General features: G+C 41.0%; 1 protein-coding gene across 3 annotated transcripts in view; it reads right to left on the bottom strand.

Moving 5' to 3' along the window:
• Positions 1-12726, bottom strand: part of dlc1 (DLC1 Rho GTPase activating protein) — an 81049-nt gene that overhangs the window by 23309 nt on the left and 45014 nt on the right. The window contains exon 1 of one of the 3 annotated variants that reach the window (XM_052084829.1): positions 565-863. The exons of the other annotated variants lie outside the window; for them this stretch is intronic. Coding sequence (XP_051940789.1) covers positions 565-577 — 13 coding nt within the window. The 5' untranslated portion in view covers positions 578-863. Of the gene's footprint in view, positions 1-564; positions 864-12726 lie in introns of those variants that run through there. 3 annotated transcript variants of the gene reach the window in all.

The raw sequence follows: 12726 nt of genomic DNA, 5'->3' as shown, positions 1-12726 counted from the left end.
ACACAAATCAAGTTAAGCCTGGAAACGCAGATGAAAAAAGGATTTTGTACAGTCTCATCTCATCACCCCTCATGAGGAAAAGGGGCTTTGGGGCAAAAGGCAAGGGCACTTGAATATACACTGTGCCTTTACTAGACATAAAATGATGTGACAAGGATGGTCACGATGCATAGTCAGTCTGAAAGAGAAAACTACAGGAGTTCTTCTTGGTTGTGACTCAAATACAGATCACAGCCGAGGGATCAGTCATCCCCCGCTCCAGGTGCACAAAAATGGACATTCTGTATTCATGCAGCAGATTTTATTTGTAACCAAGTGACAATTCTAATTGTGATAGTTTGACCCAATAAATCAACAGGTAAACCATACTGACTTCTACAAAGTGAGATGGACAGAGATTTGTGAGCAAACATGTGTAAGTGCGACCAACAGTTTGAATTCAAATTACATCTTCAGAATACAAACATCTTTAAGTCTCAGAGAATTAAAAAGTAAGTGTACTTCGATGTGTGATATCAATGTGTGCGTGCGCGTGTGTCAAAATAGAAAGAAAAAAGAACTTACGTGTTAGCATCATTTTCGGCTTGTCTTTCGCATTAAAAAAAAAAAAAACTCCGTCTGTGTTCCGACCCGCGACGACTTTTGGATCCTCAGTTACATCGAAGCCCTTATGATAAATCCGGACAGAAGTCCCACTAGAAATTCGGCAGCAAATGTCGTCTGATCCGTGCCGGACACAATAAATCCATGGTTATTATTCGATTAGGTTGCGAAATAACGTAGTCCGCAAACTTCTTCAGATGCCGAGCGCGGCTTGCGTGGAAGCGTCCGCGGCAGGAATGTGAATGGCGAGAGGAGTGATTCAAGCTTTTGGAATGGCCAACTGTGCCGTGGCTCCACCCACAGCCACCCACCCCGCTGTTGCGCTCCACCTGATGGAGAAGATGGCTTTTGGAGCAGCTCGCTGCCAGCGGCTTTTACTGGACTTAAATGGGGCTCACTGTCACCCTGGCTCGTCACGGCCCACTGTCTCCAATCCTCCGCCGACCGCGGGTTCCAAATGAGTTTTTCCAAAACAATATGTGCAAGTGCTGCTATAAAATTGAAAGTTTCATGCAGCTCCCCGAGGAGGCGGCGAGGTCCAGTTTGCATCTTATTAGAGCGGGAGAGGCGTTCCTCTGTGCACGGAGGTCAACCTCTGAGCGCTTGACGCACGTACAACACGAGCACTGGCGTAACACACACAAGAATAGGGCCACTTATGTTTCCACAAGTTAAAAAAAAAGTTCAGCACACTTTCCTAGTGGTTAGGACTTATGCCTCACAGTTGAGAGGTTTGAGAGGTTGATGGTTCTCTCAACTGCAGCTTCCTCCCAATGCACCAAACATGTATGTTGGGTTCAGTGAAGCATCAAAATTACATGTGTCAAATTCAAGGCCAGATCCGTCAATCCAAATTATTTTATGTGCCAATTAAAAGCTTGCCACAGTATTTCCTTCAACGTCAGTTCAAAGATAGCTCATCAATAAAATCGGAATCACAAGATGCTTAAATAAGAAATAATGATGGGGCAAAGATTTGGTTTCCCATTATTCGTGGTTTTATATAATAATAATTCACAATTATCAAACTGTTAATGTTGCACTTGTCTGAGACACATGTTACACTTTCCAAAAATGAAAAGATGTTCATTGTTGAATTTTCATTTCCAACGACACCCTTCAGTCTCTATTTACTCAAAAGGTAAGCCATTTTTTTGGACAGTTTGTTCGCTCGTAAGCTACCAATTATGAGTGAAACCATGATCTTAAAAAGGTACATTGATCTTAAATGTACAGTGTCTAACTGTCACGTAGCAGGGTGGTGGTGGACCCCAAAAAGCAGGCAGGGAAGCACTTTAAAACGGTACGTGTGAGCTACGATAGTTCACAGGTTGCAAAAGTGCGTCGCATGCCTCCGTTTCAGGCTGTGCAATCATAATCATACCTTTGTTTCGTGGAAAAGAATAACCGGCAGAATGGCCCTTAGTAGAGCACAGAACCCCAAAAAGACTGAAAAAGCCATTTAAATTATGTCCAAATTGTATGTGCCTGAATTTTGTTATTGTTATTGCTATTGTGATAGTTTTGGCCAATATGACACCCAACTGGTTTGTTGGCAGTTTCATAGCAAATAATTCACAAGTTTATCTCTGGAATCTGTGTGTGTGTGTGTGTGTGTGTGTGTGAGTGAAGCATATTTAACAAATTGCAGATATAAGAGCAAACTGAACACAAATAAAAAAGCGCATTTTCATATTGTATGAGTGAAACCTGAAATTTCTCCAAACAACACAGGTGGTGAAGGGCCACATCATTTCACATAATTTATGACCAATGAGTCACATGGATGAGGAATACGTTGGCTCCTCATATGTTTCCGATTTTAACAGATGAGACTATGCGTGTTTGTCGGGGGGTGGGGTGGGGGGTGGGTGCACAGGATTCACATTAACTGGTCTGATTCAAAACAGCCTTTCCCAGTATCCACCCATTACATGCCCCCCACCCCACCCCATCCTCAAGGACATACTTTTTCAGTGTGTCTCAGATTTATTTTGTCCTGGAAGGAAAGGATGAGGGCAAACCCAACAGAATCCTTGAATTATATATATATATATATATATATATATATATATATATATATATATACCGATATATATAAAGAGAAGAAAGAGGGATAGAGAGAGAGAGAGGTGTGGGGGGGAATATTATTGTTTCTATTTAAAAAAAGAGTGAGGGAAGGATATAGTTGTGTCTGTGAGCTAAGGCTGATGCAGGAGAAGGGCACAGAGAATGAGCAAAGAGAGGAATGAGAGATGACGAGAGATTACCGAACAAGGCCAAATCCTCGAGCTCCAAAACACGACCACCCGGCAACCAAATGTAGACTTTAGATCTCCCCTCAGCTTGCCATGGCTCAACCAAGCCTGCTTAGAAATGATAGCGACGGGAGCTGAAAAGCTTGTCTGTTTTGCAGTGAGAAATGCACAATAACAGCATGAACAAGTAGCCCTACTGTATCATCTTTCAATCCAAGTTGAACGGCATCGCAGTTAAACTACAATTTGAGGTTGTCTCGAAAAGCATAAATCATTGCTGCGCACAAAACTCCCGAGTGTATCACAAGACTTCTCGACAGACTTAATGTTTGGAGGCATCTAACAGGTTAATGCGCGTGCACGTTTCACTTTTTTTTGGGGTGTTTTTGTTATTCCAAACACAGTAAGGACACCTGTGTAGGGATGTAGGAAATACAAGAGGATAAACAATAAAAAAAAGGGTTTACACGTCTCTGTCCTAGCTATAGTGGGAGCGGTACTAAGTAAAGGTAGAAGAGAAGAGGAACGGAATGTACCAGAACGTGTGTCATGTTATTGATGTCTTTATCTGAAATGACTCACTTCCCAAGCACAAGTACCGGTAGTTATCTTGGTCTGTCACCATGTCCATCATTCAGTCATCAAAGTGTAGGGGGAGTAACGCCTTCTTACACTTGTATTACAGTAAAGAATGTCAAAATGTTACTTAAAGGGGGAGTTTGCGTTTTTTTTTGTTTTTGTTTTTTTATGGAACATACGTGCCTGACAAAGATCAACCTGTCAAGAAACAGAAGGTGTGACCGATGAGGTGCCAATCATTTAACATGCACTCTCAGGCACAATCTGGTCATTTGCACACGGCCTCACGTTGACCTGCTAGTTTGGGCTGCTGGAGCTCAGATGAATGCTTTGGACAATCCAAGTCAGGCTAAAAACTGCCAATTCCCCTTTTAAGAACATGAATTTTTAATTCGGGATTTGAGATGGTGACCTTGCAACAGATTACACAGGTCAACACATTTTGACCAATTTTTTAAATCAGTGATGCAAGTTGAAGGATTTTTTTTCTCTAGCATATCAGGTTGTCTCAATATAAATATAATATCATCACAATAATATACCCAATTTTGTAATTTATGTAGTCACACTCATGACTTTTGGGTTTGATTCTACAAAAGGTGGATCATTATTTTTTTTAATTCATAGCTATCATTTACAATGCATGATAAAATCCGCATTGCACCGGCTTTTATAGGACAGATTTAAAAACAAAAAATCAAAACATCTGAAAAACCTGATACGTTAAAAAAGCCATTTTTGAAAACGGCATCCATAATATGTTTAGTGACACATAAAACCATCTTTGATTAATATTTGCTGTTTACCAGTGTTATTTTTTCATTTCCATTATCTCCCATTGGAAACACAGATTCTAGATTTAACAAAACAGTTAGCATCCTGGAAAGTAATTTTCACAATTTGTGTTCCTAGCAGTCCACTGTCTTGGAAGTGCCCACTGTCAAGCAAATGAACAAAGGATGTACAAAGTGTTGAGATCCCAGGTGTTAAATCAACATTAAATGCAGGTATCTCATTGCTGCTGAGTGCAGTGGCAGCTGTAGGTTGGAACCTCGACGGTGCCACCTCTGACCCCTGACACAGAAGAAGTGTCTGGAGGAGGAAAACAAGCATGAACACTGACCTTCTAGACTTGCAGATTACTGTGCAGAAAACAGATGGAACGTGAAAGGCAGAAAAGTAGAATAAGAAAAATGCTAAACTACCCCCCATGGACCTGCCAATATTTCAGCCCTCCTTCTGGCTCACCTTTGGGGTGGATTCTCCTTTTGTAACCCAAAACAAGGAGGCCAAGGGAGGGTCAGTGGACCAACATGTCAGTCCAATAAACACACACGCCCCCCACACTCCCAAGGCCGTGTCAACAACGACTCACTAAAGTGATAAAAGAGTTTTGACTCTGTCAAAGTTGAGCCTCCTGTAGGACACCGGATGCGTATTTGTACATGCAACTATACCAGAATATCACTAATTTTCTTGTGTGGTGTTGAATACATTACATTTTGGGGAAAAATGTAATGCAAACGAATGAGTCAAAATTTCAGATGGCGACTTTAACTGCCGTGAGAGTTTACGTATGTGTGTTGGTGCTTCGAAGATCGGGAATCTCCATCGTAGATTTGTCCTCTACGGGAGTGATGGGGGGGGGGGAGCGAGTGAGCGATGCTTCCAAGCACAACAGTGATGCTGAAGTCACCACATCAACACACACCCAGACAAAGATACACAACACACAAGTACACACAAACAAAGGAAGTGTGAGGTAGACAGTGGCCCAAATGCCTTGCCGACACCCTCTCCGGGCTTTGATGGACTGACCACAATCACAATGGGGGCAAACACACACACACACACACACACACACAAAACAATGGAGACAAGTTTCTCTGGCATATATTTGTAATTGTATTTATAAATAAAAGCACGTTTTTGGTCTGTTTCGAATTATCCCTTTATAAAGTGACCAACTGGGTGACTGCAGCAGAAAGCGTATATTAGAATATGGTGCAAGAAGGAAAAAGAAAGCTACAGTAACAAAAACAGGCTATACAGGAAGTCTTGCTGAACATTTGCTTTGTGCACTGAGGATAATGGTCTGTTAGGGTGATGGTGTCTTGAGAATGTGCTTGTCTGCACGTTTACAAAACATCAACATGGATTTGAAAGCTGACATTTGAAACTTTGCTCAGAACCTGTTGACGCGCACCTCAAATTTGTTGGAATTTCTAAACAAATCTTATTAATGTCCAGCCTTATCCCTGAAACCCTCATTCATGACATAGTACCGCACTATACAGTAGCCTCTATAGCAGTGGTCACCAACATGGTGCCCGCGGGCACCAGGTAGCCCGTGAAGACCACTTGAGTAGCCCGCCAGTGCCTGGACATTGTGATTTGCTAGTAGAAATTATGATTTAAAAATGCAAACATTGGCAGTACTGTGAGACATTTCGAAACACGATCAAAGTCTGACAATTTAAATCATCAAGTATTAAAAATAACACATCCTCATATTATTGAAGGTATTTTGGACAAATATGTTATTTCAGACGTGTATCAATTTGGTAGCCCTTCACACAATCGGTACACATGAAGTTGCTCTCACCCTCAAAAATGTTGGTGACACCTGCTCTATAGTTTCATCATATTGTTTGGCTATTTGGACAGCCAGCTGGTTACTTGCATATCATGTGACTGCCTATCATGACCCATCGCCACTTTAAGATTTCCAACTATTTATTGCAGGGGGAAAAAATGGTATTTGATTTAGATTTTTGTGCATATTTTCAATGAAATAAAGTGAATGAATTATTTGTATAGTTACTGTATTGCTTTGATGTTTGTGTCACAGGAGAATGGCTGGCTTCCTTCAAAAGTATGCAACCCCCAAATGTGAATTTTTTCTATGGCACAGTATAATAGAATTATATGTCATGTACCTTGAGTAAACTCAGTATCTCGAGGCCGGGCCGGGTGCCTTCTTTTTTAGAAATCAAACTATGGTCACCCTAGAAGTGTGTAACTGTCCGGACACAGTCCTGGTTACTCACACTGCTGGTGCTAGTGGCTAACGTTCGCAGTCACCCGACTACTTGCATGTCACTTTCTTTATTTTCAGAAATTTAATTTTATTGGGACATTGATTAGATCTTTTAGTGCTGGTCAACAACTTTAAGTGCGGGTAATTACCATCCACACCAAGGTCTGCTTTGAGTTGTTGCCTTGCTACTCGCTGTTGTGAAATCTACTGCAATAGGCAGAAGACTTGCACAAATTATTGACACTGTGGTCTTATCTATTTGGTGAATAACTTTCTTCATAGCTCTTTAAATGCAGACCAAGGTGGGCCAAATACAACTTATGACCAATTACAAGGGTTTGGACTCAGTCATCAGGTTTTCATAGTCTTTTGGTTTTTACTCAAAACAAAACTCCACGATCATGGAAGAGCTCAGCACTGATACATTTCAGATCAGTGAATGTTTATACACTCCAACAATGTAATATTTTTCATTTCACTTGACGAATCCCATTCCTCGAGCATGGCTGGGATTGTGACGCGAAGAATTCCAAATTTTCTGATAAAGCACAACCATATGTGGCTCTGGTTTATCCTTTGCGCTCTGACAATGGCGAAAGGATCACTGGCCAACACTTAGGTGTAAAAGATAAAGTCAACACTGTGAAAGTTGGCCTACGCACACACACACTCACACACACACACACACACACACACACACACACACACACACACAGAGCAGGTTATTGCTCTTAATTGGCATATTGGTCATGGATAGGGAAACGAGATTATGAATTTGTTGCTTTAGGCCAAAAGAAAGGGAAGGAGGTGGAAGCGAAGAGCCTGAGGGTAATTGCGAGGCATTTGAGAGACTATAGAAAGGCATTTTGGGGAAAAAAAGATGATAGTGATTTTAACATTTCTATCTGGGCTGTAAAAATAGAAGGAAAGAATTCTTTTTTTCTTCCTCCCAAAAAGGTGTAAATATAGACATGAACTCAAATGTTTTATGGTTGATTTTTCAGGACAGGAAGTGAATGAAGCAAGTCACAAAAAAGTAGGATAGATGAATGCGACACAGACGGAGTTTGTGTGTCTGACTACATTTTCCAAGAAGGGCAAGAGGCGGAGGTCTTGTGGAAACCAACTAAATATTCTGGCAATGCGTCTTTGCCTGGAAATCTCTATTCTGTTCGGAATAAGTTAGATGCTATTGAGTCAGGCTTTCCAAACTGAACACACCCATTCATCAACCAAGATTTCCATTCATCCATCCATTTTCTGTACTGCTCGTCCTCACTCGGGTCGCGGGTGAGCTGGAGCCTACTCTGACTTCAGGCAAAGGCAAAGTGTTAACCCCGGACCTGTCGCCAAACAATGCCACACACTCGTATTCACACCTATGGGCCCTCAGACAAAATCCACATAAACCCAGACAGGAAGAACATGTAAACTTCTTACAGCAAACCACAGAATTAAATTCCCCAAATCAGACCAGTCTGATGTCTGGGCATGTATTAGTCATCGCAAACCAGTAACCAAGCAAGATAGTCAAAACAGCATTGGACTCATACCAACAACGCCTGCATGAGGGTGAGGACGGCACATGAGCAAGGAGATAAAATGTCTCCACTACATCTACTGTTATTAACACATGCACCAGATCTGTTTTTATACGAGCAGAATGTGTTTTTCATGTTTGTTTTGTGACTCAAAAATGAGTCATCCTCGCAATGAGCACAACAAACAAATTGGTCATCGCAAAGTAGTTAACGCCTTCGCCAAGTTGAATTGCGTGAAGATGTCGTTTCAGGAAGGTGATGTCATGATTGCGCCCTACGATTGGCTGTTGCTGGCAAAGTTGGCAAAAGATGGCTTCGTCGTGCAGGTGGTTCAAGTCACGCACGAATGAGAGCGCGGATGAAAATGCAGTCTGACGCATGGATGGAAAATAGAAGCATGGTAAAGTGCACGTTTTCAATTGTGTGCTCACATCTTTGTGTTTATAGACAGACTGTAGCAGTGTTTATTCTAAGGCTGTGGAGATTCTTCCATTGTGAGCCATACAGAAAAAAAAGAGAAAGAATATTAATTTCTTAAACAAACCTGAAAAAAAAATGCCGTATTTATGTACATTTGTCTGGATGTCAAACTCCCAAATTGTTTCATATCCACTGTTATCCAGATATGTCCAAGAATTAAATGCTGATTCTTTGGCTATGGACCATGGGTATTTCTCTCTGCCAAGTTTGGTGTGTTTTGTTTTGCGTTTTGTGTATCCTGCTGACTCACAAAGTTCCTACACTACTTGTACAGTATATTCCCATGCACAACTTCCACTGTAAAAGCGGAAAACATATAGAATTATCTTCCCTGTTCAGTATTATTATTATTGTTATTCTTAATTTCCTTCTTTTCATTTGTGCGATGGCTTCTTCCAAAAATGATGCCAATCGTAAATTCCAAGATACAATATGTCCATTTTATTTTCCTGTGTGCAGAATCCGCCCGCGTTTAAAACAGGAAGTCGATGCTTTCGTCGCGCCTGGCCTGACCTGCGACCCGTCTTGACCTCTCACGAGGCACGTAACAAAGCACGCAGACATCAAGACTGTCATGAGAAACACAAACCAGGTTCAGTCAGACGACTCTCACTGATCCAAAGACTTCGATGCAAATATGCGACCGCCAGCGCCAACACCAATGCTTTGAATTTTTGGAGAGATTTCTGCTGACTTTTAACAGCCCCCTTCTTGTCACTGTTTTGAAGATAAGATGAAGGACGCTATTGCAGATCAAAGGGAGCTGGGAAAAGGGAGGCAAGCACTATGGACAATCTTATTATAACAGTATGAGCAGATGTAAATACATACACACTCAGAATGTATTCATCCATCCAACCATTTTCTACAGCACATATCCTCTTTAGGGTCATATGCCATCTGACTTTGGGTGAAAGGCAGGCTAAACCCTGGAATGGTTGGCAGTCGATAACTGGGAAAACATATAAAGACAGGAAGCCATTCATACACATACTCAGCCTCACACGATCACTGACATGCAACTGAACCACACTGGGAAAAAAAATGGTGTGTTGAATTTACAGTAATCCCTCATTTATCGGAGGGGTTAAGTTCCAAAAAGAACCCATGGTAAATGAAATCTGTGAAGTAGGATTCATAAAAATAAAAAAAAGCAAAAAAAAATGTGAGAGGGAAGAAATTTCAAATGTGCTGTATGATTAACATACAGCACATTTGACAATAAAGTTGTATTTGGTACTTAATAGCTTTATTTTTTTACAGTTATTATACAATACTGAACTATGCATACAATGTAGAGGCGATTGCTCTAAGACTGCAAGGGAAGCTCAGCTTCCCCTAAAATGTCAAAAAGTAAGTGATCAAATACAGTACTCAATTTTATTTCACTAAGTGGTTGCACCCAATAAACTCATATGGATCTAGACAATTTTTTTTAAGTATACTAAAAATCTACTGAAAAAAAACTTACCTGCATCTAAATGACTTTATTGGGTGCAACAGCATGATAAAAATTCATAGTTTTTCATTGCAAAATAAACTTCTACAACATCAGTGACTGTTACACTTGGACTATCCTGTGAACCTCCGCCTATTCATGCTTCACCATTTGTAAACTCACCTATTTGCATTTTTTTTCCCTGCAGGACCGAACAAACAAGTACTTGCCCCAAAACACAGCTCTTCACGCTTTCAGTTTCATCCTCCAACACTGCTCTTTCAAAGGCGCCACATTAGCGGAGAAAAAGCTTAAATTGGCCGCCAGCTGAAAGTCTGCTAGCTTGGTTGTAATCAGCAGCGTAATGAGAGATTCCGAGAGGCCGGACAGGCAGGTGATGCTCTTTGTAGGGTTACCGCCAGATAAAGAATATATATCCCATGTTGATATATTTGGGACAGTTAAAAACGCACGATATCTCAACATGATGTGGGGGAACCCCCCCCTCCCCGCCCCAACTGATTTGTGTTCTGCAGCTGCAGACAGCTATCACTCCAATGTGTCCACTGGGGGCGTAATTAATTGCCTGAATGGAATGTAGAACAGATATCTATGACAATCTAGTTTGAACGACCTAAACATGTGTTTTCAGATTTGAGTTGATTAACCAGACAACATAGTTCAAATAATTACACATATTTTTCAAGCTTTCAAGGTTTCCAAGAGTTTTCCTGAATAATCTTCCGTGGTGTGCAAGCGATCATCTGCATTTCAGCTCATCTGACAAATCTCAGGGAGAAGGCAAACATTTTCCTGATGTTAACTCATTACTCAGTAGACAGCATGACCCACTAAACCAGAGATGGGCATGACACAAATAAGAAAAACGCCTTGCACATGCAGGAATTAAACAGTTCCAGACAGTTTCATTTTTTTTCAAGGCTATAACTGTATTTGCATGCTTGTCATACTTTTCAGTGGATTTCAATAAACATTGACCAACAGAGATGCTTCTTGAAGATTACAGCTCACCTTGGACATTTGAAATGTTTGCCTTTATGAAGAGCTGACCCAAATCACACGGACAGGAATCCAAAGAATTCTCTCAATCATAAGCCTAATGCAAATAAACACCAGAAATAGTTTAATCTCTGACTAAACTGTGGAAAGAATTGCATGATGAACGGCACAATAAATTAATTTCAAAGCAACAGTTTGGTCAGCAATTTTATAATTGAATGGATTATTTTTCCGACATATTCTGGCATGTATTGTCTTCAAAGCTACCGTTAACCGACGTGCAAAAAACTCACAGCAGACCGCTCGGGAATTTTAATCAGAGATTATTTGCGCTTCTCCTGCCATTATAGTTTGTAGTTAATGGGATTATTACCAGCCTGACATTTGAATAATTTCTCCGGTCACGTCCGTACACTTTATGAAATAGTAGACCCCCACTACGGTCCATTCTCACCCTCTGGAGAAGAGAACATGTTGGTTTATTTACACGAGGAGCTAATGGACAGTGCTGATCGTTTTGGGGTGAGATTTTGCAGAGATGAACAGGAGCCGCCCTCATCCTCCTGCTCTTCATCGGTCCCGTGGGGAAGATTGCTCAACTTGTGTGCATGTCGGAAAACTAATCCCATCCAGCTGGAGACTGGCAGCAGTGACTGATCCACCATATGCCCAGCAGATTTTGTTCTTGTTCTCATTGCTGACCTTTTCTCTGTTTATGCAGTTACCCCATTCTCTCATGAATGATGAAATGAGAGTGGACAGGAAACATAAAACAGGGCCGACTATACATGAACAATACCGGCTTGATGTTTCAGCATACTATTTCAAAATAAAAGCAGGTTAACGTCACAGCGTCTCAGTTCGGAATTATGAGAACACGCTGAAGTTTTCCACCACCAGTGGGTGGAGGATAATCCCGGGCAGCAGTCCCGTAGTTTTTCTCTGCACCACCTGACGATGGATAAAGACTGTGAAACGTACTTGTCAGAAAGTTTAGCAGTCAAGTCTCGGATCTCTGTCAGTCAGTTTCTAACTTTGCAATTTTCATGACTTGTGTCTACTTTTAAACCCAGGCATATTCAAAGTGAAATGTATTAAAAATTCATCAGTTGGTGTGCACATATGTGTCATATTTCCATTTTCATTTTTGTAGGTCTTTTGTGCAATGGAATCGGTGTATGTACAGTATGTAAAACAGAACCAAAAACACAACAATTATCCTCTAACGTTTAGAGGATTTAGAGTGTACACCCTCTCAAATCATAGAATCAAAAGATGCTATTGTTTCCATGCATGTGGTACAAATGGCTTCAAGGCACCGAGGCCAGCAAGGAGCGAGCAAACAGACTGAAAGGAGAAGCTGATTTTGATGTTGTGGCCTTTTCCACTCACAGGTTTTAAATTTGAGCCTCTAAACTGTCATGCTCATGATGCATCACACTGAGCGGCCTTTCAAGCTCACATTTCAGTATATGCATATTAGAAGGGGCTGCTCAAGCGGTTCACATGACACCTATACTAATCCAACATGAAGTCTGTCAAAGAGAAGAAAAGTCCAAGCAGTTTAAGTGCTCATTAAGTTTCAAATCAAAGTTATTCCAGAAACCGGATAACGCAAATTAGATAAAAATCAATAATGGGTATCCAGCGTCACCTCGGGCAACATACAAAAAACATTTTTATCAGTGCTTTTTATAATGGGGCTGCTGTTTGCTTTCAAACAAATCGAATCATGTTTGGAAATGACTGATAGTGACCTTTAATGGT

This window comes from Hippocampus zosterae, chromosome 13, assembly GCF_025434085.1.
Source record: "Hippocampus zosterae strain Florida chromosome 13, ASM2543408v3, whole genome shotgun sequence".
Taxonomy (NCBI): domain Eukaryota; kingdom Metazoa; phylum Chordata; class Actinopteri; order Syngnathiformes; family Syngnathidae; genus Hippocampus; species Hippocampus zosterae.
This window is presented reverse-complemented; position numbering and strand designations above follow the sequence as displayed.